This window comes from Emydura macquarii, unplaced genomic scaffold (genome assembly GCF_026122565.2).
Source record: "Emydura macquarii macquarii isolate MOO-44397 ecotype Brisbane River unplaced genomic scaffold, CSIRO-AGI_Emac_v2 contig_1253, whole genome shotgun sequence".
In the NCBI taxonomy this organism is placed as follows: Eukaryota; Metazoa; Chordata; order Testudines; family Chelidae; genus Emydura; species Emydura macquarii.
In genome coordinates, this window is record NW_027131390.1 from 83815501 (window position 1) to 83843476 (window position 27976).

The window sequence follows — 27976 nt, forward strand, 5'->3', positions numbered from 1 at the left end:
ATGAATAATTAAAAAAATTATAAAATTATTTTATCATCAGTAAATCATTTTCAGTTTAATCTTCTCTTTTTCTAAGAGTTAGAAATAATTAACTGTTTTAAATATAATTCTTTCATAGTCCGTATTCAAGTCAGGTATTTTTTAAAAAGCAAAATGATATTTTAATAACTATTTTTGTAATTACAGATACAGTTCTCCTTACAAGTCCCTTTTTCAGTTAACATCCCACATTATCATAGAATCATAAAATCAAAGAAGATTAGGGTTGGAAGGGACCTCAGGAGGTTAACCAGTCCAACCCCCTGCTCAAAGCAGGGCCAACCCCAACAAAATCATCCCAGCCAGGGCTTTCTCAAGCCACACCTTAAAAACCTCTAAGGATGGAGATTCTTATCCCTAGGTAACCCATTCCAGACCTCATTCCACCCTCCTAATGAAAATGTTTTTCCTAATATCCAACCTAGACCTCCCCCACTGCAACTTGAGACCATTGCTCTTTGTTCTGTCATCTGCCACCACTGAGAACAGTCTAGTTCCATTCTCCCTGGAACCCCCTTTTAGGTAGTTAAAGGCTGCTATCAAATCCCCCCTCATTCTTTTCTTCTACAGACTAATCAAGCTTAGTTCCCTCAGCCTCTCCTCATAAGTCATGTGATCCAGTCCCCTAATAATTTTTGTTGCCCTACGCTGGACTCTTTCCAATTTGTCCACATCCTTTCTGTAGTGGGGGCCCAAAACTGGACACAGTACTCCAAATGAGGCTGCACCAGTGCCAAATAGAGGGGAATAATCACATCCCTCGTTCTGCTGGCAATGCTCCTACTAATGCAGCCCAATATGCTGTTAGCCTTCTTGGCAATAAGGGTAGGTTGTCGACTCAGATCCAGCTTCTTGTCCACTGCAACCCCCAAGTCCTTTTCTGCAGAACTGCTGCTTAGCCAGTTTGTCCCCAGTCTGTAGCAGTGCATGGGATTCTTCCGTCCTAAGTGCCGGACTCTGCACTTGTCCTTATTGAACCTCATCAGATTTCTTTTGGCCCAATCCTCTACTTTGTCTAGGTCACTCTGTATCCTATCCCTGCCCTCCACCGTATATACCACTCCCCCCAGCTTAGTGTCATCTGCAAATTTGCTGAGGGTGCAATCCACCCCATTCTCCAGATCATTAATGAAGATGTTGAACAAAACCGACCCCAGCACTGACCCCTGGGGTACTCTGCTTGTGACCGGCTGCCAGCTAGACATGGAGTCATTGATCACTACCCCTTGAGCCCAATGATCTAGCTAGCTTTCTATCGACCTTACAGTCCATTCATTCAACCCATACTTTTTTAACTTGCTGAGAAGAATACCATGGGAGACCATATCAAATGTTTTGCTAAAGTCAAGGTATATAATGGTATATTAATGGGCTTATTCTTGCTACCATTTACAAACATAACTTCATTACCGCTAATGATATTTATATTAACATATATATGTAGAAGAAAGAATTTTACAAATTCATAACTATCAGAAGTTTTTTAATTTCCCAATCCTCCAAACTGTTATTTTCAAACTTTCTAAATTGATGGCTAAAGATGACTGGAGCTATTCAGAATTCTTATGTACTCACTCTGAATTTCTTGTCTGATACTTACCAATTGCTTTTCACCTTTGGCCAACTGAGTTCTATTAAAAATTAGTTGCTCATGAGTTACATTGTACAAATGTGTAGCTGCTGTAACTCTCCATTTCTGATTAGTATAATACACTGCAAATCCAATTAATTTATACACAATTCCTACAGTCTTACTCAGTTGATTAATTCCAATTATTTTATCACTAAAAATTAATTTTAAATGTGTCTCTGGTTAGAAAAGTGACTCTCAAAATAGGTTAATGTTTCATATTTATTCCATATAAATGACTTCCAAATGAAATTTGCTCAACTTACAAATCAAAAATAGATTTTTCTAGCCACCACCTCATCAAGCACAACCTAGTATCAGAAAAATCAAAAACAGCTTGTACGTTATCATCAACCATAAAGATTCCTAGATACAAACTAAGGCCTTGATCCTGTCGGATGTTCCACGTGGGCAGACCCCTATACCCTGAAAAGCTCCAGTGGAGTCTGTGCAGATTTAAAGATCAATTGTGCAGAACAGCTTGTAGCATCAGGGCTTAAGGTCCCAAACCTGCACTCCTTACACAGCAAAATTGTCATTAGTTTCAGTGGGAGTTTTGTCTGAGTCAAGAATGCAAAGTCAAGTTCTTAGTTGACAGATTTGTTGGTGATGCATGAGAGAAAATGGAATACAACCCTAGCTTTTCTGTAACTATTCTGGTTTTGTGGTGCTGACAACAGTAAAAATCTGTCTGTTAGCTTTCAACTGACTCTAGGTAACTAGGACTAAAAAGAAACCTAGCAAACAGTATTTGGGTGATCATAATTACACTTTGGGTCCACTCTTGCAAGCCTTACATACAAAAAACTCCCACTGAAGTAAATAGGATTTCCTTGCATTTAGGGCTAGTGGAACCTAGCTCCTTAATTTAAAATTTACAAAAATATGCCACAAAATATTCAATATGTCTCCTGTGGGGGCTTTTAACAATTATAGTCACCTCTACCACACTTTCAAATCTTCTCTTGACATCTTCATAATTGAAAAGACTTACTTTTAGCCAATAAATGTCAATGAAAAATAAATCATTCAGGACATATAAATAAGGCTTTGTTGAACCGGATAAAATAATCCACATTTTTTGGTACATAAGGGCATTTCGCAGATATAGACTCAACATCCATTATTTTCTACCCCAAGATAAAACACAGATGAATTGTATAAAAGAGGAGTCTCATTGTCATATTTACTATGGATGTTCACTGTAACTAGCCCCTTTCATATGTTCGCCTGAGGACAAACAACTCATTATTTTGGAAATTTATCTATTCAAAGAAAAAGTGTTGAGAGAGGGATTCTCTCGTTTGAGAAACGGATTCTAAAAATAATTCTTTAGACTCCCTCTTTAAGCCCAACTCCATCACTGGTTTGCCATTCTTCCCTGAAAATATCTCTGTACCTCAGTTTACTCATATGTAAAATATCATAAATACAATAATATCAATCTCACAGGATTATTATGAGGCTTAGCTAATGTAAACACACTGAGAATCTTGGATGAAACTCACTAAACAAATGAAAAATATTATTATTTTCATCATATTCCTCTGTGTCCCTTGAAAAATTTGTCAGTCTTAATTGTCAACAGATGCTTTAAAAAAAAACACACACACTATGGACAGGATACATGAAGTAAAAATGAGGTCAGATTCTGCTCTAAATTACAATTAAACTGGAGCAATTCCATTATTCTTTTATTAGTAATTTCATTATTGACAGTTACATCTGTGACAGTCAGGAGTAATTCCATTATTATTTCAGTGTGCCCAGATAACTCAATGGGTCATTCTAAAGTGTGCAGAAGAACTTGATGAAAGAAACTGTTCAGTCTGTAAATACACAAATCAGCACTTTTCACAAGCACTAAATTATTTTTTTAAGTGAACCAGGAAAAAATATTTCAGACTCAAGTGATAATAAATTCTTTCATCACCTTCCTTCTGAAGGCAGCAAGGAAAGATGGTCCACTGGTGAGGGTTACAAGCTGTGATTCAAGAGATCCAGGTTCAATGTCTTGCTTGCCACAGATTTCTGGTGACTTTATATAAGTCAATTAGGCCCAGAGTCTTGAAATCAATGGGATTTAGGCACTTAAATCCTAATACTGTAGGTGCCCCAATTCACTTGGTGTGTATATTTTTGCTTTAAAACATCCCTACATACCTAAGTGTCTGCCTCTGGCCATAGGGTGGCCACTCACACATTTCTAGAATACCAGGCCTCTGGTACTTCTGAGAATGGAGTGCGCCTGCCCACTTCCAGTGTGACCTGCCCACCCCACTGCATGACCTCACAAGCATGATGTGTGTGAGATCACACCACGCAAGGGACGATAAACAGAGGAGTGCCTATCTTGTCAGTTGGGCCCAGTGCAGCCCCATTCAAAACACAGGCAGAGAAGAAGGAGCCTGCATTATAACTTTTAGCCCACTGGTTCATCCAGGATGCGGGACACCCATGTTCAAGTCCCTCCGCTGCTTGATGGGCAGAAAGGTTTTGAACAGAGCACTAACCACCAGGCTATGAGATATTCTGATATGAGTGTCCCTCAACCTTTCCTGTTGAGGCTCTTCCACTTGAACTAGGCAATTAAATAGTCATAGGGCCAGAGACAGAATGACCCATTAGTATCATATTAGGGCATTCACCTGGGAAGTGGGAAACTGTGGTCCAATTCCACTACATCAATGACTCTTTAATTAAGTAATATTTAATTAATTTAAACTCTTTAATTGAATTACAATTAAGCATCGCAACACCTAAGTCTCTTTGGAGGAGTCTCTATGCCCCAGTTTCCCATCTATAAAGTGGGGATAATAGTACTTCCCTACCTCACAGAGATCGTTATGAGGATAACTACATTTAAAAAAATTGTGAAATATTTAGATACCATGGTAATGGTACCTAAATGCCTTATAAATACCTAAGATGAGAAGCTGTGAATTTTACATGTAATCCATATATATGTGTGGATGTTTTGAGATTTTTTGGGGGGATGGGAGAGGGGTACATTTGTGTAGCATATGCATAGATTACAAAGCCAGAAGAGACCATTATAATCATCTAGTCTGATCTCCTGTATAACACAGGTCATAGAACTTCCCCAGAATAGTTACTAGAGTATGTCTTTTAGAGAAACATCCAATCTTTATTTAAAAATGGTCAGTGTTGGACAATCCACCATGACCCTTGGTAAATTGTTCCAATGGCTAATTACTCTTACTATTAAAAATTTACAACTTATTTCCATTCTGAATTTGTACAGCTTCATATTATGCAGCAGAATAATTTCCTTTTTACATTTGTGATATTTTTAACAAAACATTTAAGGTGTTTTTAATAGAAGACAGAGGGATGGAATCACATAATATGTAGAGATGCCAGAAAGAACTGGAGAAAGGATTTCATATTAAGAATGAAGCTGACAAGACAAATTAGGAGATCAGATTTTTAGTTCTTTATTACATTACTGTATCTCCTAAAACATGTTAAGCATGTCAATAATTCCACTTTCAAGTTCTGATGAAATAAACAAATCATTTGTTTCATTTTTGTGATTTTACCAGAACCTCTTAACAAAAGTTGGTGGGACAGTGTTCTTGAAACATACAGCCATTGAGAGAATTTACAAAAACAAGCAATTTACTATGTAAGATATCATACATTGAGTTTTCATCTTATTTTATAGTGGTTTAAGCCTCAAGAACTATTTCATTTTATTTTGTTTAACATGATGACTTTTTCATATGTAGCTACTGGGGGAATCATGATAAAAGAAATAGAGGCAAACGGAAAATGTTCACTTTCAAATACATTGCATTCAGCTTACTGACCATCTGTGGAAATTTGAATCAGATGTCTGCTGTTCAAGTTATTTACCATCTACTAAAAGCTTCTGGCAATGTTATCAAAAGGAAAATGAGAAATAAGGTAGTAAACAGTGGGAGAACTTGAAAACAATAGCTCAGGGTAGTGGATCCTTTAAATGTAAATAGCTTCCTTTATCTCCATACTAACCAACTCAGCTAGCCACTTAGCACACTGTACAGAAGCAGGCTTACAGTCCCATAATCACCAGGTTCTTGGACTATAACAATGTTTTGTGTTGGCCTTGATAATCAGATATTACTGTTTCAGCATTAGATTAAATTTAGTTCTTAGCATGTCATTTGAGTTCTAATTTGGTTGGAAACTTCTGCTTTTCTACCCACAGTCCCATGGACCTTCACACATAAATTCATAAAACTTTCAGATTTATTCAAAAGTTCAACATGAAGTAAGTTCATTTCAAAATCCTGGAAAACCCCAGTTCTAATAATTTACTGTTACTTTTCCTGTAAATTATCTATGTGAAGGTAGGTAGTTGTTGGGTTTTATTTGTAACCTTGAATGTTAATTTCCAGTATAAAATTTAAATTATCAAAAAGTACTATACAGTACCTGGCAAATACTTGTTGTTACTCCCCTATAGAGCCAACCCTCTTGGCTTCATTGTCTGATAACAGGAAGACAAAAATGAGTAATAGAAACTATGATGCTTGCTCTAATAATTCCTATAATATAGTTACTGCTTTGTGATCTTTTCAAAGCATTCAAGTAACCACTGTCAGGTTAAAAATCATATATATATTTTAAGGAAAACCTTAATTGGGCTACTAATTCCACCATGTATAATTAAAAATGAAAGATTTTGAAAAACTATTGTCCTGATCCTGCAGTAGGAGCCTCCCATACGGAGCTCTATTGACATCAGTCAAGCAGGAGCAGATCCTAATTTAGGCTCAGTCTTGTTCCACACCATGCAAGAGGTCTGCCCACAGAGAGCAGCCTGGAGGGCAAGGCCTTAATATTTACCCCAAGTTGACTGTTTACCTTTGTATTTTATGCCACTTAGATAATAAAAGCAGACTAATTAGTTTAACTTTTGTTTATATATAGTAATTTTCAGTCTGGGGCTCTGGCACACTAGATCAATGTTGCAGTGTTTGTATAGTAAAAACAGCAGGGAGAGGTTTAGCTCTAGGAAAAAACTATTTTCATTTGAATTTTTAGATAATTCTGAAAATAATATGATCTGAATTGTGAACCAAATTTGACCTGATACAGCCCTTTAAATATAAATGTCTAGAAAATGCCTATATATTCCAAGTTATGAAAATGTGTCATCTGAGGAACGAAACAAAGGGAAAGCTAAGAAAAAGCATAACTGAAATACTAGCTAGGCCTATGTCTGCACTACGGAGCCTATGCTGGCCTAGCTATTCTGATATAGCTCCTAGCGTAGAGGCAGCCAACACTAAGGGCTGGTCTACACTGAAGGGTTAGGTCAACGTAAGCTGCCTTACGTTGACCTAGCTGTGGAAATGTGTTCACTTAAATTTTGCTCCTGCCAACATAAGTACATCTGTATGCTGATTTACTAACACCACCTCCCCTACCTCTGTAGAGTCACGGTTGATGTAATTAGATCGATGTAGTGTCAGTGAGGTCAATGTGTTGCTTATAGCAACTGTTACTGGCTTTCAGGAGACATCCCACAATGCCCCACACTGACAATACAATTGGTACAAGTGCGCCTGCTGAGGACACACACACCGACAACACAAGGAACCAAGTGTGCACACACGAGCGCTTTAATAACTGTGGTGGCTGTATGCCGACGTAAGTTAGGTTGACATAATTTGTAGTGTAGACATGGCCCTATATTTTTTGTTGGTGTAGAAACACCACCTCCCTGAGCATCGTTAGCTATGTTGACAAAAGCACTCTTCTCTTGCATAGTTGTGACTACACTAGGGGTTTTATTGGCGTAGCTATTTTGGTCAGAGGTGTGATGTATCTATGCCATGTAACAGGGATGGAAAAACAGTGGCGCGTGAGCTGCACGTGGCTCTTTTACAGTTAAAGTACGGCTCACGGAGCCCCCCCAGCCTCCCCTGTTCTCAGCCTACCATACTGAGGTGGGGAGCTTGGAGTTTTGTGGCTAGAAGATTCTGCCTAGTGGGGAGGAGGGTCTCAGGGGTCAGTTAGTTTGGCCACTTCTGCCGTATAACTTTGAAGTGTAGACCAAGCCTAAAAAGCACAGAACTATAACCTTTAGCAGTGAAACTGTAAAATGACTCCCTCAAGGCTACAGCTGGTTGGGCTTTCTCAGATTTAAAGGGCCAGCTGCCAGTAGAGACCGTACTGGGAAAGGCCCTCCTATAAAATGGGAACTCTAAGTATAGTGCTTATTGATAAATTGCCTGCTTTTTGTAGATTAAAGCCTTTGATGAAAAGTATGGCAAAGTTTTCATAACTAAATGTAGGTGTGTGATCTATAATTTAAATTGATAAAATGTGTTAAATAGAACATCAACACAAGGAGCCATGTCATGATGGTGTGTTTTCCAATCCTGTTGGGTCAATACAATTGAAAAGGCCTCTCAAGATGCAAACTGAAATGTTTAAAGCTGTGTTAGTTAGATTGGCTTCAAACCTGTTAGCCTGCATATTGAGGAGGCTTTTCAATTTTTGTGTTAAACTAACTTGATGAGCTAACAATTGAAAAACAATCCATTTTTACCTGTCAAAACAGGGCCGTGGGAGGAGAGGCCCTCATTTAGCAAGTTCCTTAAGCACTCCTGAAAATGGAAATCTTAAGTCTCTCTCAGCCTCAGTTTCCCCGTTAAAATAAAGACACCTTACCTCCCCCAGATCTTTACCAGACTTCCTCATGAATGTAAAGCACTCAGCATTCCACAGATGGAAGGTGCTCTATAAAGTGTGACCTATGACTGAGTATGTGCTAACTTATGTTTTCAGACCACCATTTATGCCAGTTCTTTTCCGCCAGATGATAAATCATTACACACTTTACAGCGGAAAGAGGAACCCCAGAGGAAGAAGCCACTGAATCTTCGCAGGAAGGACTCCTCTCCTGTGGTTATTAAAGGAACTTTGCTGGGGAGTTTAGACCCAACACCGAGCTCTTGTAAAAGGATTTTCCGAAGCCCCGTATCCCGAGAAATGATTTGCACTTAATAAAAGAGTTTTGGATTTAGAAAATCCCTCGCGGTCACCAGGGCGCGCGGCTCTGTCTGTCCTACTCCTAGTGTAGAGGTGGGGCAGCTCAGCCAGCAAGCGGCGGCGGAAGCCGGGACAGGCCCGTTCTGCAACTTGGCTAACCTCGTCTGTGAAACGAGGGCGGGCTGGGCAGACGCGGGGGCGGGGCGTGATTTCCGCGGCCCTGCAGACGTGTCGCGTTCCCCAGGCAGGCCCCCGGGGTCACAGGCGGGGCAGAGGCGGCCGGGGGCCCGCTGGGAGCTGTTCAGGCTGGGGGCGGAGCTGCGTGTCAGCCTGCGGCCGGGGGAAGCCCTGCGCCGGGCTGGCCGGGAGCCAGGCAGCAGCGGTGGGTGCTGGGGGGGAGCCTCCCCCGTGTGCCCAGCTGTGCGTGCCGGGCGCGCGCCTGACCCAGCCATTGTTTCCTTGCTCCGCGACGGCGTCAATGGAAAAATCCCCCCCATTCAGCCCGCCTGGGTCGGGCTATTTATCCAGCGGCGCTGCCGTCACGGAGCGCGGCCCTGCTGACGGGGGAGCTGACGCTCTTGGCTGCCACCGCTCAGCTTGCGGCGGCGACAATGGGGCTCTGTGTTAGCGGCGGTGGGAAGGGGGCGCGGCCCCCGCTTCCTCCGCCTGGCCCGGCCGGCCGGCGGGCGGGGGTTGGGCGCTGCGCTTAGCCCCGCCCCCGGGACGCGCTTGGCCTGGCGGTGATGCCCCGGCTGAGTGCGGGCGCGGGGCGCGCAGCTGGGGCAGGGCGCGGCACTCAGGGGTGGGACGCGCGGACTGTCGCAGGCAGGAGAGGAGCCAGGTAATGTCCTTCCAGCCAGGTTGGGGGGAGGGTGTGTGTGTGTGTGCATGCGTGCGTGCGCCGCTTTACGGGGTCCAGTCCCACAAGCAACACAAAGAAACTTCGGCTCCTGGCACCCCGCCTGCTGCCAGCCCGGGGAAGGGAGACTTCTCTGCTGCTCCCCACCCGCAGGCAGCGCCGGCTGGGGTGGACGCGTAAGGGTGGCTCCTTCAGCTGCCTCTCTCTCGCTCCCATCTCCCCTCCTCCCCCACTACAACCAACCGTGGGGAGGAGCTTGTAGCCAGTGCGTGGTTTTCGGGGGCGAGCCCTGGGGGAGCAGGAATCCAGCTGCAGTCCAGTGAAGGCGCAAGAGCCAGGGGTGAGGGTGTATGGCCGGCTGCCCTGCCTGCTTCCCCAGTGTAGGAAGGAGGGGCCCTGCCTTCCAGCGAAGCGGAACTGCGTTTTCCCAACACAGCCTCTCGAAAGTTGGAAAATAAACTTCAGTAAAGCTTTCGCCTAAATTTAACTTAAGCGAGGCTTCAGTCGCCTAGGCCCGCCTGTCTCGATTTAATGGCGTGAAACAAGGCTTTTTTTTTTTTAACACAAGTGCAATTCCATCAATAGTTTTCTGCACAGCTGGATTTCCGCTGGGTGCAGATGTTGCTAATGGCAGCTTAAGCACGGATGGGCAGATAACATATGGAATGCAACATGTTGCCATATGGTCCGTTTAGCCTTTCACCTCCAAGAATATCAATCAAATATGTTCTGGGAGAAATTTAATGACTCTCTGAGCAGGAAGATGAATTGCTTGGTACGATTTATTTATATTCCTTGACCTGATGCTATATAACAACAAGACAGTAAATGGAACTCACGGTCTTTATAGTGAGAATGTGACCAAGTGGGGCTAGATTTCAAATGCTATAAACATCAATTTGCATAGTAGGATCTGGACAGCTGTCAAATTGGCCATACAGTGACCCGGGCCCCAATAAAAGCATGTCCACAATAAAAATCGACAACAGCAACTTCCACAGCCTTCAATAGAACAATTGCCTAAGTGTATCTCTCAAAACATTTGAAAGTATGAAACGTTATTTATACTCCACATTCCAATTTCCAAAACTATATATACTTGTACTGCATTGTTACATGGACCAGCAATGGGGAAGAAGGGAGAGATACAGTGGTACTAAGTATTAGGATTTTTAGAAAAATAGATCCTAGTCGATTTGTTGCCTTTCAGCAATTTCAAACATGTTTACAGCAGGACCATATTTGTTTATCTTTTTATGACCTAAAGTGTTTAACATCAGTATGAGTGATTAAAGTAAGTTTTTGCAGAAATTACACTTGCAGAAAAATTAAAGAACTAACTATTCTAACTTAAACAGATATGTATACCCTTTCACCTATTGATCTTGTACTTTGAATGTTAAATATATCTAGGATGTAAAACACTTAGGTCCCAATCCAACACTAAATGAAATCAATGGAAAGCCTCCCATAGCCTTCAGTGGCTGTTGGATTGGTCCCTTAGGGAATTTACAAAGTCTCTAGGCTTGTATTCTGTTTTAGTGTCACAGTTGCAATGTTTTGAAGTGTGAGCAGACTCTAAAGGACCTGTGTACCTGAAACTCCAGGGCATTTATTTTTTTCTATTTGCACTCATTCTCAGTTAATTTTTCAATTAACTTTTACTTTTAATAGCTGTAATGTATTGTATTCTTTCCTTCTAATACTGCATTCAAGATGGATAGAAAATTAATAAAATAAAAGGAAAGTGAGATTATAATCCATCATATAACCATTCTGTCATCTTGAGTCTCACTGATTATTTTTAAATCTTAAATGAAATTACTCTATTTATACACAGTTGACCTATATAGACTGTAAGCTCCTTGGGGCAGGAACTCTCTCTTTGCTATATGTTTGTACAGTACTTAGAACAATGGGGCTCTGGCCTCTAGGTGGTATTGTAAGACTAATAATAAATATTACTATATATCCCTCTATCATGGGATACACCTGATAAGTATTAAGAACTGTTGGTCTCTGAATAAAAGATGTGGTTTCACTCTCACCATTAACAGGATATGTATGTATGGTTTAATTTAATATACCATATGGTTTGGAAGTATGTATGTATCATGCGCAAAAATCTGTTGATGGTATAGGAAGTTATTTTCTTTTCCCATACAGAAACCAGACTCTTTCTCTCAGGATACTGGCACCATTCTTTTTGCACTGGTTGCACAAAGAGCAGGATTGAGCCCTTGTTCCTATTACATAATTACAGCAGCTTTTCCATCTCAATATGTGAAGGCAAAGTTTGTGTTGACCACATGTGAAATAAACTATCATCATGTTAGGCACAATGAATGATTGCCATTTTGTCAACTGGATACAGAATGCTGTAGGGCCCAAGACTATCACATTGCATAAAATAGTTGATTTGATTTAAAAAAAAAATTGATCAGAACATGATTAGAAAAATAGTATTCTGTTAATGATTCTTGTATTTAACAGGATTTCCAATGGATAAATGTTGTGGCAAGTGCATTGGGGCAAGTGTGACTGTGTTGTGATTTAATCAGTTAGTATCTTCCTTATACAACTATTGTTCTCATACAGAAGTAGTACTTGAACCCCAGTGTATTTTGTGCTTGATCCAAGCATGATCTTCCTCCCTATTGCACCTGATAAAGAACTTTAAAAACAAAGAAACAAAATCATTTAGAATTATAGAAATGCAGCGCTGGAAGGGATTTCTCAAGGTCCCTTCCAGCCCTACATTACTATGATTTTGGTTTTTTCTCACTTTTTTTTTTTAATTCAAACTTCTTCTTCAGTCCCGTTCTTTTGTTCTCTGTGAACTGATTCTGTTCATACATGTCCCCACACATAAATTGTGTAGAATTATTGTATTAAAGCCCTAGGTAACATCCATTATCATTTTTTAAAAACTTAATCCTAAACTCAGACAAGGGTCCTCATTGAAGTCACTGGGGAGCTATGGTTGAGTAAGGACTGCAGGGGCAAGGCCTATGAAGTGGCTGATTGCCAAAATTAGTCTATCAAGGGATTGAACTGCATTGAACCTCTCAACATTATTCTAATGAGCTGAGGAGGAAATCAGATTATTAGCGATTGGTGAAACATTAAGTCAACATTCATATTAGAGTTTAAAGTAGTTGTTTAATACCAGTCTTCCAAAATTTGGACTTCAATGCCAAAAAATGGTTCATTATTCACATTTAACTCTTAAACTGCCAACTGACTGGAACACTGATTACATAATGGTGCACATACTTCATCTGGGGCAAGAAAGGAGAGGAAATTTGAAAAAAATCAAACATCACATATTGTGGATGCTAAATGCATTAGTTTCCTCATAGCGTAATTCTGATTGCATTACAATCACAGCTGTTTGCTTATCATTCACGCTAATGTATTAAAATATTTAGCACTTTTGCTTCTCATTTTGATGTAAGAGCTACTGCAATACATGACAAACTTTTGAAAGTCAACATAGGCAGCTCCCCACTATGTAAAAGCATTCCTTTGATTTGTATAGTAATCTACTTCTTTGTGTATAATGATGGAGAGATTGTCCCCCATTTTTAATTTTAAAAAGTCACTTTTCATTATTAAAGTGACCAATGCTGCTTCTCTAAAATGGCATGTACACAATCTCACACTGATATGCAGTTTTTAGTTTATCTCTTTTTAGTGGGACTAACGTAAATATATGTAATATAAAAGTGCACTTCATATTTAACACTTTATCAGATTGACAGTTTTAATTAAATGTGTTCTGTGTTCCTGTATTTAGATACCAAAATACAGCATTTTGCTACATTTTATAAAATTGTTTGCATTTATTTAATGTAAGGTTCTTTTTTAAACCATGTAGTCTTAAATGTTTGTTCTCCATTTTTTTTCACATCATTACTCTGATGCTGCTTGATTAGCTCCCTCCCCAGTCATGATTGGTAATTAAAATAGGCATTAAAATTAGTCACTTAGCAATTTTGCTGTTCAATTGGCAATTAAATTACTTAATTGCAATTAAAGTCCTAATTTTAATTGGCAAAATGATAGATGTAGATTTAAGATAATATGTATAAATACTTTAATAAGTGTCTATATAAGGATTACTTAATTACTCAACTTCAAGTTTATGCTGTTAACTTTAGAACTTTTAAGTGAGAAATGAAATTTATATTACATCTATTCTACGGATATGGTAATTAGATGTATTACTTATCATGATAAGGGTCTTTGCTCTAAATTACTTCTGTTAAAACTAGTGTGGGCTAACCATTGAAATATACACTATTCACCATATTACCAACTAGTTACACTTTTAGTTTTGTGATTCAATGTGACTTTCATTCAAATGGTAAATTGGCCTGCTGAAGCAGTCTAAATTCCAACTTGAAATAAATGGCTAGCTGTTGGAATACAGGGTGATTAAAACAAGTTGCTGTTTGCTTTTTTCTAGACAGATTCTGAAGATGAAATTTAAAATATTGTTTTATATGTGAATTTTTACTAACTTTACTTGTGGTCACTTTACTATAAGACACACTATCGGTGAGACTTATTTAAAAGATCTGTAGTTAAGCACTTAAATCACATGCTATGAAATTTACTTGCATTATTTCCCTTTATTTCAGTGGGACTAGCAATCTGAGTTAAGGCAAGCAGTTTGAGCCTTATGGTCATATGTCAAATGCCAAGATCATTTACAATCTAAACATTTTTTAACTCTTAAATTGAAAGCATTCTCAGTTTAGACACACTCTAGTGGAATAATTACTGGTTGACACAGATTGCATGTTTTTTATGAGTGCTTTTGGATTTGTGTGTAAATATTCTCTTAATATTTTGTGTGCATCGGAATGTCTATTGTCTGCATTAAAAGATAGTAACTTTGGGGGGGGGGGTTTGTTTTAAAATACTGTCTTTTACTATAAAGTTGATAGTGCTTTTTTTCAGTTCATTCTAAACTGATTATATTTCCATATAATCCTGAAGACATGTCTTTTCTAAGTCAAGTTTTGTTAGTTTTATTCTATTTACATTCATAATGCAAGAATATAATAGCTTTCTACAAGTCAAAAACAAGGCAGAAAAGAAAAATGCATGCAAATTGTCAAAGATCTGGGTCATACATATTACAAAAATACTAACTTGCCTTACTCTTACATTGTATCAGTGGAAAAGGATGAAATAAACTGATATGTGAGGTTTTTTTGGTTGTTTTTTTTAAACAGACTTAATTGCAGCAGAGAACTCAGTTTGAAGATATACAGCAATTTTCAGAAGTCACATTCTCTCAAGAGTCCACTGTTGTATGGGACAAATATTTATTATGAAACTACTGCCAATATCAAGCTACTTCTGTTGGCTCCTAACTCCATGGAAGTCTAGTGCATCACTACACTGTTTAAAGTGGATGTCATGTGTCCTTTTAAAAAAGACTCTGAAAGTAGCCTTAATGAAAAGGTAGTGCTCTTACTTTCACTTTATATAACTTTACTCTGTAAATTAAGTTTTTGCTTTTTCCTAATTCTTTTCCTGTCATTGATCCTGCTGAAGTCAATAGGAGTTTTGCTATTGCCATCAATAGGATTATGCATATAGAGCGTTTTATGTGGTTTTGGATGAGGAAACTATTTATTTCATGCAATCTTTTATTAACTATTGAATTAAAAGTTCCCTGGTTAAATTAAAGTTTAATTTTTAAATTGTGATGTATTTTAATGTATATACAGATTATGTGTAATATACACAATAAAATGTAATTGAATTCCCTAGAGTGGTTCCTTGTTTAGATTTTTAATGCAATGATATTCAATTATTATTTAAAAATGCACATGTAACTGCTGGTCTTTTGCTTACTTTCATGGTCAGATTTTCAAAGTAATGGATACAAAATCTATTATTCTAAAAACATTACTTTTAAAAAGAATTTTAAAAAGATAAATAGTGGCTTCAGGGAGGGAGAGAACACAGTAAAAACAATACTGTTGAAATTGTATTGGTATAAGGAGAAAAGCCACCCTGAAATTATCCATCTACCATCAATCTATCCTTCTCAAAAACATATGTACTATTTTTGAAAATCCAAGCTCTTTTAAAATTTTGTTTAGCCTCTACAAAACTCTTCATTTATTTTTAAAAGGACAAAGGCAAATTTTCATTTTTTTTTTCCCCTCTGTATTTTTTCAAGAAGATGGTAGTAATGGAATGACTCAAAAATATGGACACCATGTACTTTAAGAACTGTGTGAACTCTTCCCATTTGACTAAAAAGCTTTATAAGATTAGTCATTTAGGCTTTGGGCCTAAAAGGACTCCACTTCCTTTCAAACGGCCACATAGCGGTTCTTCTGTATAACAAGCCTGAACAGCTGGAGTCATTTTTAGTACAAGGAAATCATTTACATGTAGCCCATTGTTTTACTGTTTATAAATATTGCTCAATTCTGTATGTTGTTTCTATATACAAAGGAACACTACATTTTCTACATGGTCAGGGAACCCTCAAGTTAATTTACATAATATTTCTTTTAAAATATGCCTTTGGTTTTCCAAACCTGACATGCATTTTATTAGGAGATAAAAAGCCACTACTTCACAGGCCTTTATGTGAACAGAAAAACTGTAATGTTTTCCTTCTGAGGAGTTAAATTCCTATAATCTGTACCAAAATAAAGAGAATATCACCACACTTTACTTAGTTTTGAAGCAGTACGCAAGTTGTTATAGTGATGGTTTCTATCCATATGCCATTTCTGCTTTAGGGAGACAAGGTGGGTGGGGAGGTAATATCATTTATTAGCTAACTTCTGCTGGTGAGAAAGATAAGACATATGAGTTTACACAGAGCTCTTCTTCAGACACAAAAGCCCTGTCTAAGCGCAAATTCTTGTCTCTCTCACCAGCAGAAGTTGCTCTAATAAAGGATACTACCTCACCAACCTGGTCTCTGTAATATCCTGGCCCCAGCACAGTTACCAGCACATTGAATAGGCTGTACTAGGTGCAGTCTTGTATTGATTGTGAAGTTGAGCCTCCTACTGGGGAGATCCTTGAACTGCAGTGGCTGTTGGTTCTGATGGGACTGCTGCTGCGGTGCTTCTACCACATTTTTGGTGGTTTAAACCTTTTCACAGCGTGTGTTCATGTGTTAACACAACTGACTCTGTGACATCAACGTTCCTACTTAGTATAGGAGTAATGACAGTCTAGTCTCATGCCGAGGGAAAGCTTCAACAGCCCATTTGTCACAACTCCTGTTATCTCTTCACCAGAACCAAAGAAAGATCCAAAGTAGAGGTGTAATTTTGGTACAGAGAGATGAGGGAGAAGAACCTTCAGTAATTTCTTGCACTGGTTAAACCAACCCCGTCCCCGTCTTTATGGAAAGTAATTGTCCTCGTGGAAACTGGCTTCCCCTGTCTCTTATTCATGAAATTGATATGGATTTAACATAGCTGCATAAAATCAATAGGCAGATCATGCTTACCCGCCAGAACCCATGGGAACTTCACTGTTGGAGGGGAAAATGTGACACACTTATGAGCGCCTTTGCACTACAGGGGTTTAGAGGAGTTCTTAATAAATCAGAGTTTTGACAATGGCAAATGCATTGCTTAAAAAAAACCCGGCACCTGTCCTTTCGTAGGCATTTGCAGTATTGTTGTAGCCAGGGCCGTCGCAGGGTATCCGAGAGAGAAGGCAGGTGAGACGGTATCTTCTGTGGGTGGAAGAAAGGCGCTATCCTAGTGGCAGTAGCACACCCCGGTCTAGGATTGCTAAGGTCCCCCCAGGCACTTTGCCCAGAGTCCCGTCTGAGAGAGGGTCCTAGTGCTCGTTGTCAGCCTGCAACCCCTCCAGCTGGGAGCGAGCCCCCGGCCGGAGCTCCCTGCTCTGGGGGTGCTTTTTAGCAAATCTTTCCCACTGTGAACCCGGGAGCACGCGGGCGCCGAGCCTCGGCGGCTCGCGAGCTTCTGACCCGGGAAGACTTAAAATAGCCCCGCCCACTCCCGGGCTATAAGCGGCTCCCCCTACTGCAATGGAGCAGGGAGCCGGGCGAGCGGCAGCTATTTTTGGCGCGGCCGGCTGGTTGCGTCAATGGCGGCGTCCCCTTGCGTCACCCGCCGCCCCGCCCCAACTCTCACTTTTTCCCTTTCGTTCGCTTCAGCCCACTGCTAGCGGCTGACGCTGCTGCGCTCATGCTAATGAGCCTCCGCCCTCCCCGCTCCCGCTCCCACCCGTCTGCTGCTGGCCCTGGCCCACAGCCGCCGCAGAGCTTAAGGTGGCTGCCGCCGGTTCCCCTGGCTCGGCTCTCCGGGAGCGCCCGGGGCTATTTATAGCGCGGCCAGACACAGAGCCCGAGTGACAGCCGAGGTGAAGGGCGGGGGGCGGTCTGGGCTAGCCCCGGGCCCCAGCGCAGACACGCTCCTGGCCTCAGCGAGGGCGAGTGGGGTTGTAGCCGGGCAAGCCCCTTCCCGCTGAGCAATCAAAGGGATCTGATTCCCTGCACCCTGGGCATCGGGTTAAGAGAGGGCTTGAACCCCTGGACACAGAGGTCAGCTGCTGCAGGCCTCGGGGGAACCCGGATACATGGAGGGGGTGAAGCTCTGCGCTTCCCGCAGGCTTGAATAAAACCCAACTGAAGCCTGCAGGGAAGGAGCTGGCCGGGGCGCCCTGATTGTCTCCAGAGGGGTCATGCCCAGCAGGACAAGGGGATAAAACACAAAGCACCTGTCACACCCTAAAAATCCAGAGCAAGCTTTCCTCCGGCAGAAGGATCTTGCTGGGTCCCTATAATTGTTCTTATTATGTAGGCGCAAGTATATCTCTTCTTAGCGGGCATTTTCTGCGCACCCGCCCTTCCTTTCTGGGAGCTGGAGTGCCCATTCTGAGCCTATTTCAGTGGAATAACATGCACATCAGAGAAAAGCCTGTGTGATAGCTCCTGGTATTACCCTGGTAAGAATAAACTGCACCCTTTGGGCTGCGTTTATTCTCTCAGCAGAGCACGGATGTGGTGCTTTTACATTGCAGAACTTAAAATATAATGCACCCAACCCCGCACACTCGGGTTCTTTATTTCGCGCTACAGAACGAGACAGTGTACACTGCGGGACAGGAACTTTCCGCCCAAAACAAATATTTGTTTCCAGGTGCCTTTAATTAACACGTTCAAGTGGTGCAAGGGCAGAAATTATGCTGTGGGATGTAAACCAAGTCTCCACCTTCCTGAGAATCGGACAACTTGTTGCGTGAAGCTGTATTGCCTTGAGAGAAGGATGGTTTCAAGGCACCAGCAAACTCCGATTTTATAAGGTGATGATTGCTCTGCTCCACATAAAACATTCTCTCGAACATGCCTGGAGACAGTGACTATGGCATTAACCGGTGCTGCTGTTTGGGGTTTTTTGGGGGGGAAGGTGGGGGAAGGGAGTTCCTTATGTCTAGCCTGTAGAATATGTCTCTATAGGTCACAAAGAGAGGGGGGGGGGGGGGAATCTGTATCAAGCCAATGCATGAAAGTAGCGAGGTCCGTATGTATGTATGCAAGAAAAATCCCCGTAGTGTGGTATAGACACACAACTTAGAAGCACACCCCACTCAGACAGTGCAACACACGCTATTATACAACGTGCCTACGCGCAAAAAGCCGGAGAGAGATCCTCTGAGGTGTATGACACAGCGTGGGGGGCGAGGGGGAGGAGAGGATCTAGTTTTTTGTTTACAGTCTTGCACCTCGAGGGGGGAGTACGTGCGGGGGGGGGGGATTGCACCTATTTTGGAAAAGCAGTAACAAGGTGAACCGAGAGAGTTTGTTCCCACCTTAAAATCTGCACTCTTGGTGATGTCACGTCGGAAATTTACCAAAGCAAGAACTGGCCAACTGTGCAGAGCGATCCAGCCCCTCGGACGGCTGATTGGGCGGGCAGCACTGACGTGCACTGACGCTTGGAGACTTTAGGTGCATGTTGGCTGTGGAATACGGAGCCCACATAAACAAAGGCACATTGGAGGGAAGGGCCAGTCTGTCCGGCTTGCTCGCATTGTGCTTCACTAGTACTGTACTTCCCAACAGAGAATAACTAGCCCGTGCTCCGTCATCGGTTGCTTTATCCGCCGATCCGCCCCTGGGAAAGTGTTGTTCAGTCGGTTGAATGAATGAAAAAGACATTGCGAACAAGTAAGTATTTATCTTTGTAAAGAGCCCCTGTTTAATCTTGTAGTTGATTTACAGCCATCTGGGGGATGCCCTTAACCTTCACGATGGACTCATGAGGAGAGGGGGTGGGAGGGTAGATGGAAACAGGAGGTGTTGAAGTATTTTGTGTGTATTTCTGTAATCCAACCTTTTTCGATAGTGTGTTTCCAAAATGTTATTCAAGTTAATGTGAATGACCCTCAGATCGGGTTCAGTAAAATATGCTAACGTGAAATCAACTTTGGTGCAAGAATTTGCCCCTGACTTTCTGCTATAACTTTCACCTCTTTGGGGATGTAGGATATCGAAGTTGGGCTATTAAGGTAAACGTGTGTGGCTGGGGCCTGAACTTCCACGGTTAGAAGACAGGAGAAAAGTTTTTCAGCGTATGTGTTGCTTGGGAACATTTTCCCCTCTCCATGTCCAAGGTTAGCAAATGGTGCTGGTGTTATAAGGCAGCTCTGTTGTATTCTTTAGTGTCCTATTACTTTGTTGCCTTTGATATTTATTGCTACCGTGCGCGTGTTATAAGCTTATAGAGGGGGTGGCTTGCAAGGTTGCCTGCTAGTTTCACCTAGCGTAGTTATTCTTTTTGGTGGTGATTTCCCCCCACGCCAATCTTCTATTTACTAAGTTATTCTGACCATCAACAAAGCAAGACGTGCTGCCAGGCGTTAATTAGCAGAACACAGAAGAGAAGGAGTGAATATTTGGTTTAATTGGAGTTAAAATGAAGATGCGTAGTCGCTGTCTGTGGTGTCAATGCAGTCTGGATATTGTAGGGATGTTAGCGAGGTTTGTTTAACCCCATAGTGTAAATATTAAGTTTGTGGTAGTACAGCTGCTAATTTGTTACATGCCTAAGGTGTCCTACCATGAAGCAAATAGCATTGGTGGGGTTTAAAGGCACTCCTGCTTAAAGGAGCTGAGGGTCCTGTTTATTTCACATGTCCCTTTTTAACTTTAATTGTGCAAATTTAGACACCAAAGCGGAAATATATTAGGCAGCGCTCATTTATTGTTAATTAAGATTAGAATCCTGTGTAAGTGCATCCACTAGAAGCATTTTACACCACAGTTAACCAGGTTTCTTTAATATGAAACTCCTTTGGCTTCTGTGACTGTCTAGTTACCTTCTGTTTTTAATTAATATGGTTTATTGTCATTTATGCCCCTTTTTAGAGCTGTCGTTAAAAGTCACATTGGATTGTAGGGACTTCCAGGAAGGTGCAAAAATGTGCCTTCCCCCTTTTATTTTGCAATGACTGGGCTCAGACATTATTTGGGAAGGGGATATGTGTTAGTAATCAAATCAATTTCCCTACTCCCTAGAAATAATAGAACAAAAGTAATTACATTGTGTAAAACGTAAATAACAACCTGCCTTCAGTAAGTTTTCTCCCCGATAATAACTCTTTGGGGGAAGTAGCTTATATGCCAAAGTGCCATAAGGAAAACATTTCATGTTAGCTCTGACTAGCTCTTTTCTTAAACTATGTTATATCTTATTTCTTTATTAAAAGGCCGCACAGTGTCTCTTACTAAAACAGGCGAGGTCTTCTCCTAGAGAAGCTCATGGTTTTGTGATACATTTGTTTCAAATCAATCCTTAGCAAATCTGAACATAAAGTCTATTGTGTCTATTTCAGAGAACTTACTGGGCAGTCTGGAGTCCTTACTGATTTTCTAGTATCTTGGAAACTTTGTCTCCATTGAATTCCGACACTGTCCACCTTTAATTCCCTCGAAAACGCCTGTAACTCGGCTGAAGGTTTGTGAGCTTAATTTCTTTAATATTCAAAAGAAACAACTTCACACTGAAAGCCAAGTAACATAAGTAAGACACGTGCGTAGATGTGTTCCAAACAACTTCACATTGTGCAACTCACTTCATCGTGTTTCTTTACAAATGAACTAGCTGAAAATATCACTGTACACAGAAATAAAGCGACTGGTGCTCATTCTTTCTGTTTGTGGGAGACTGACAGACATTTTTGGGGGTACACTATGCACTTTAAACATTCACAAACATCAGAGCTCTATGTACTTTAGTGTAATCTCTTTTTCCTCCCCTGTGAACACATTTTCTTTGCGCAATACGAAGTGTGTGCGGCTTCCTAATGTGGCCCGCAGTGTTGTAGAAAGCAGGTGTACAAAGCAAGGGAGAAAGTATGCAGTTGACCAGGCTGAGTATATATTACACTGTTTCATTTCCAGCCATGCCCTGTGTTCAGGCTCAGTATGGGTCATCGCCTCAAGGAGCCAGCCCAGCTTCCCAGAGCTACAGTTACCACTCTTCAGGAGAATACAGCTCCGATTTCTTAACTCCAGAGTTTGTCAAGTTTAGCATGGACCTCACCAACACTGAAATCACTGCCACCACTTCTCTCCCCAGCTTCAGTACCTTTATGGACAACTACAGCACAAGCTACGACGTGAAGCCACCTTGCTTGTACCAAATGCCCCTGTCTGGACAGCAGTCCTCTATTAAAGTGGAAGACATTCAGATGCACAGCTACCAGCAACACAACCACCTCCCCCCTCAGACGGAGGAGATGATGCCTCATTCAGGCTCCGTTTACTACAAGCCTTCGTCGCCCCCGACTCCCACCACCCCCGGCTTCCAGGTGCAGCACAGCCCCATGTGGGACGACCCTGGCTCCCTCCACAACTTCCACCAGAATTACGTGGCCACCACCCACATGATCGAGCAGAGGAAAACGCCTGTGTCCAGGCTCTCCTTGTTCTCTTTTAAGCAGTCACCGCCAGGGACCCCAGTGTCCAGCTGCCAGATGCGCTTTGACGGGCCCCTCCACGTGCCCATGAACCCCGAGCCATCCGGGGCCCACCACGTAGTCGATGGCCAGACATTTGCAGTGCCCAATCCCATCCGCAAACAGGCAGCCATGGGCTTTCCAGGGCTGCAGATTGGCCACGCGTCCCAGCTGCTGGACACCCAGGTGCCATCCCCTCCCTCCCGGGGGTCTCCATCCAACGAAGGCCTGTGTGCTGTGTGCGGGGACAACGCGGCCTGCCAGCACTATGGAGTGCGCACTTGTGAGGGCTGCAAAGGTTTCTTCAAGGTGAGCTGGAGGTGCTGAGAGCCTGGGGAGGGCGGGGGTGGGAAAGGGCACACCCCAAAGGGATCCCCCACCTACACTCACCCACACACATGCAGTGCGATAGCCTGGCCAAGGAGCTAATCCCAATAGCTTCCCAACGAGAGGGAGGGGAGAACAGCAAAGACAGAAGGAGCAAGCAGCAGAGGAGGGCCAGTGTCTGCAAACAGCAGTGTCCTGTGTTCCCCTAAGCCCGATGTCGTTTGTGCAACTCCACGCTGCAATGGGCCAAGGCTGACTGAGGTCCCTGCTGCTGACACCAAATGGCTGCAGGTCCTTGGCGAGAAGTTGCGTGCAGGAGTTGAACAGGGGGCATTTGCATGTGCTAGAAGCTGCCTTCCCCTTCAGATTGAAATTGGTTAGGACAGAGAACCGTGTCTAAGCTAACCAAGTGGAACAGAATTCCCTATGGTCAAATTAAGTGATCTCTTTATTTCACCATCCTGATTGAATAATCTTATCATTTTAAATAGAGAAGGTCTCCAAGGAATGTAAATAATATGAATGCCCACGGATTTGTATTTACTGAGCGTCTCCTTCTCCTTCTCTTGGCATATAAAACACAGCTAGGAGCTGCAAGGTTAGCTCAAATGTTAACGCTATCAATTTTCTTCTGTTAAATGCCCTGGAAAAAAGGGGGGAGGGGAGGGGAATCCCAGCCATGCAGACACTTTAACTTGATCAATTGGGGGCTACAGGATTGAATGGAAATTAACGTATAATTTGTCATTTCCTTCTCTCTGTATAGCGCACTGTCCAGAAAAACGCAAAATACGTGTGTCTAGCAAATAAAAACTGCCCAGTTGACAAACGCCGCCGAAATCGCTGCCAGTATTGTCGGTTTCAAAAGTGCCTTGCAGTTGGCATGGTCAAAGAAGGTAGGTCTGCAGAATCCCCCTTTCCCCTCAGATGCATCCTTATCCCCCAGCCCCACTTTCCGTTCCCTCTCCGCCCACCCCCAGCCCAGAATTTCTTTGTGTCAGGCCTCAGCTGCAAGAAGGAGCTTTGATTCCCTGATACCCATCCCGGTTTGTATTTAAATAGTCCGATCCCTTTGGAATCAGAATAAAATAAAGCAGCATTTTCACCCTTCTCGGGTGCAGCTCTTTGCAGCCTGGGCGGTCTATGTACCGTTAGCGGAGAGGGGCTTGGTTTGTTTCACTCTCTTGTGCCAGGTGTGGGGGGAAGGAGCGCTGAACACCCTTTTCTTTCGCAGTGGTTCGTACAGACAGTTTAAAAGGCCGAAGGGGTCGCTTACCATCCAAACCGAAGAGCCCCCAGGAGCCCTCTCCCCCCTCTCCCCCGGTGAGTCTGATCAGTGCCCTGGTGAGAGCCCATGTCGACTCCAACCCGGCTATGAGCAGCCTGGACTATTCCAGGGTAAGCTGGAGACAATATTAACATAAAGACCTAGCTGCAAACACACACACGCCCATATGCAGAGAGAGAGAGAATAGTAACCAAACCTCCTTCCCTCGCTACGAGCGAGACACACACACGGCAGATGTCGGGCCCATTTGTTCCACAGAGTTTCGGAACCATCCATTGTCCCGCACCTGTGTATACACTGAGCACATGCTTGGCAGATTCTATGCACCCTGAACGCCTGTAATCCATGCACTGAGCAGTGATCCTGTGGCAAAGTGGACTGGGAATGAGGGAGAAGGTAGCGTAGCAAGAATATTCTGCTCTTCTAGGTGCGCGGAAATATCGGACCTAATACAAGGGAAGTTTATTAAAATAATCTAAAGTGCTATAATTTTTATTAAGCGGTTTCCAGGCTTTCCAGGAGGCTAACATCGGGGCTGGCAATGGCATGAATACTAACTTGCCAATTGTGTTGTGTAGATAAGAGTGAACGCTTCTCAATGCAGGGATGGCCCTGTATTTAGTCTGTATAGAAATGGCAATTTACATATTCAAAGCAGCGACCTCATAGCACCATCCCTAATTGAATTAATTGCCCTGGAACATCTAATTTCCTTACTGGTCAGAGAGAGGTTTAATTGTTATAAAAACCTGGCTCCCCTACTAGAAAGGGGGTTAGCAATTTCACGGGTTATATATTTTAGAGAACCTCATTAAGTGCTTTTTAAAATGAAATTCCAGTTCCAGGCTAACCCTGACTACCAGATGAGTGGAGACGACACTCAGCATATCCAGCAGTTTTATGATCTCTTGACCGGCTCCATGGAGATCATCCGAGGATGGGCAGAAAAAATCCCTGGTTTCACTGATCTCCCTAAACCAGACCAGGACCTCCTCTTCGAATCCGCTTTCTTGGAACTGTTTGTGCTGCGGCTAGCATACAGGTAAATGGTCAAAATTCAAAAGGCAACTTCTGGATTATTATGAAATCAAATCCTTTCATGGTCCACTGATCTGCGTTTTATTAACTCCTAGATAATTAGGTACCTCTTAAATCCTCCATTTATTGCTCTTCACGTAATTAGTTGTTTAGCTTATCTTTTCTTCCCCCACTTTTCTCTCTCTCTTTTGCTCTCCTCTCTCCCCTCCCCCCCCCCTTTAATTGCAGGTCCAGCCCAGTGGAGGGCAAGCTTATCTTTTGCAATGGGGTAGTCCTGCACAGGTTGCAGTGTGTCCGTGGCTTTGGAGAATGGATTGATTCCATTGTTGAATTCTCCTCCAACTTGCAAAATATGAACATCGACATATCTGCCTTCTCCTGCATCGCTGCCCTGGCTATGGTAACAGGTCAGTACTTCTTGTACTTGGTCTTTCAACATCACTACACAGCCCATTTGCCCCGTTTTGGTTTCCACGTTGTCAAGCCTATCATGTCTTGCATTCTTGTCTTTTGCAGAGAGGCATGGGCTCAAGGAACCCAAGAGGGTGGAAGAACTTCAAAACAAGATTGTAAATTGCCTCAAAGACCATGTGACTTTCAATAATGGGGGTTTGAATCGTCCCAATTATTTGTCCAAACTCTTGGGGAAGCTCCCTGAACTTCGCACCCTTTGCACACAGGGGCTGCAACGCATTTTCTATCTGAAACTAGAAGATTTGGTGCCACCTCCAGCAATAATCGACAAACTTTTTCTGGACACTTTACCTTTTTAAGACTCTTCCCATGCACTGAAAATGAACTTTAAAGAAAAGAAACTCGACCTGTCTGACGGGGAAATCACGTGCGTGCAAAGCAGCACCTTTGGGTGCCAGATTCCCATCCCCCCAAAACTGTTGCTAACCTCCTGAAGGCAGAACGTGAATGAGCACTTTTGCTCTGGGGCATCCAGGATTCAGTTGATGGACAACTTAAATACCATGGTATAAGCTTTTTATTATCGGCTCCAAAACATTCAGAAGAAGAAGGACTGCTGATTAAAAAGACGATCATGTCTGACAACGCCGCAAAAAGACTCATATGATGACAAAAGTAGTAAGGTGACCCACAAGTCTCACCCTTTTAAAGACTAAAGTTTTCTGATGTACAAGAAAGCTGTAATATGTACTAAAAACTAAGTGTTGCGTGGGTGGCATGAAATTAAAGGAGGCAAAGGCTTGTACATTTATCAGATGCAGTTTGGCTTTTTAAATTATTCTGTGCCTATTTATGAATAAATATTAAAACCAATTCTAAAAAAAAAAAAAAAGAGAGAGAGAGAAGCTAGACGTGTTTGCAAAAAAAGAGAATTCAGTAACTCAATGAAAAGGGAAAGCATGATGATTCTAGGATGACAATGTTATAGGCACTTGCTATTTCAGTAATGTCTATATTATATAAATAGTATTTCAGACACTATGTAGTCTGTTAGATTTTATAAAGATTGGTAGTTATCTAAGCTTCAAACATTTTCTCAATTGTAAAATAGGTGGGCACAAGTGTTACAAAACCGAAATCTTGGACAAAGGGGCACATAGTGTTTGTAAACACCGTCCAACATTCCTTGTTTGTTAGTGTTGTATGTACTGTTGATGTTGATTAAAAAAAGTTTATATCTTGATTATTTTGTTGTCTAAAGCGAAACAAATCTTGCATGCAGCAGCTTTTGACTGTTTCCAGAGTGCTTATAATATACATAACTCCCTGGAAATTACTGAGCACTTTGAATTTTTGTTTTGTTTTTTATGTCTAAAATTGTCGGTTAATATATTATTTTATGTTTGAGTAATATTTTTAATATTGCCATATTCTGTAGTATTTTTCTTTGTATATTTCCAGTATGGACATTATACAAGTCACTGCCTTTTTTTCTATGGTGTATGACAATTAGAGACGCTGAATTTTTTTTCCTGATAAACTCTTTCTTTGAGAGAGACAATTTTAATGTTTACAACAATAAAACCATGTAAACGAGTAGAATTTCGTCTTCTTTCTGTCTAAGCAAGAAGTACCAATACCAAAATCCATTGCAGATAGAGAAAATTGACTGTGACGATATAGTAATAAAAAGTGAAAAGGAGAATGGATGGGCTGTGTCACTTACTTAGTAAATTGTGGAGATGAATTTGCAAGCTCTGAAGGAGGAGCAAGAGGAAAATCTAAGATGAAAAGGTTGGTCCTTTCCTAGATTTTATTCTTAAGAGGTCTCTGTCTTTGTACAGAGTTCACGCATTACTTTTAATGGCGTGGAAGTCATTTAAATCTTCGTCTATTTTGTCTTGTAAAAACAAGGAACTTTTATGGACTCTGTTTCCCAAATCCTGCACTGTAGTTCTTGGGGTCTGTTTGCCATATAAAATGGGGAAGAAGTAAAGGGGACAGACGCTGCGGACACTCCTACAGATGTTGTTTTCTGAAGTCAGATTTTTAAAAAATGTGTTTTACATTTTGTTTACATGAAAATATTTGTATTTTTGTTTTAGGACTCACTGGAGCCTGTTAGCCTTAGAATACTTAGAGTTCTCTTTGAAGAAAGTGTCTGAATAAAGGACAGGAATTGTCTGCTTTGACTCCGGCTTTCTATAAATAAGTTATGAGGCAGTCTCATATTTAGGAACTTTAAAAGTTTAAAGAAAATGAAAGCTAGAAAAGCTGATTGAACTCTTTATAGTGACCCCAAACCTCTGGTATTTCAATGTCAAACTAAGAAATAGGTCTCTGTTTCAAAGCTTTGAACGATGTAGGCTGCAGATTAGTTCAGAAA

The 27976-nt window shown here is 41.8% G+C and overlaps 1 protein-coding gene across 1 annotated transcript; it reads left to right on the forward strand.

Moving 5' to 3' along the window:
* Positions 1-19457: 19457 nt before the first annotated feature.
* On the forward strand, positions 19458-27758 carry NR4A2 (nuclear receptor subfamily 4 group A member 2). The gene is made up of 8 exons (XM_067549889.1): positions 19458-19731; positions 21399-21520; positions 21967-22832; positions 23617-23746; positions 24085-24248; positions 24984-25180; positions 25405-25583; positions 25693-27758. The coding sequence occupies exons 3-8, from the start codon at positions 21969-21971 to the stop codon at positions 25947-25949; spliced, it is 1791 nt and encodes a 596-aa protein (XP_067405990.1). The 5' UTR covers positions 19458-19731; positions 21399-21520; positions 21967-21968; the 3' UTR covers positions 25950-27758.
* The last annotated feature ends 218 nt before the right edge of the window (positions 27759-27976 follow it).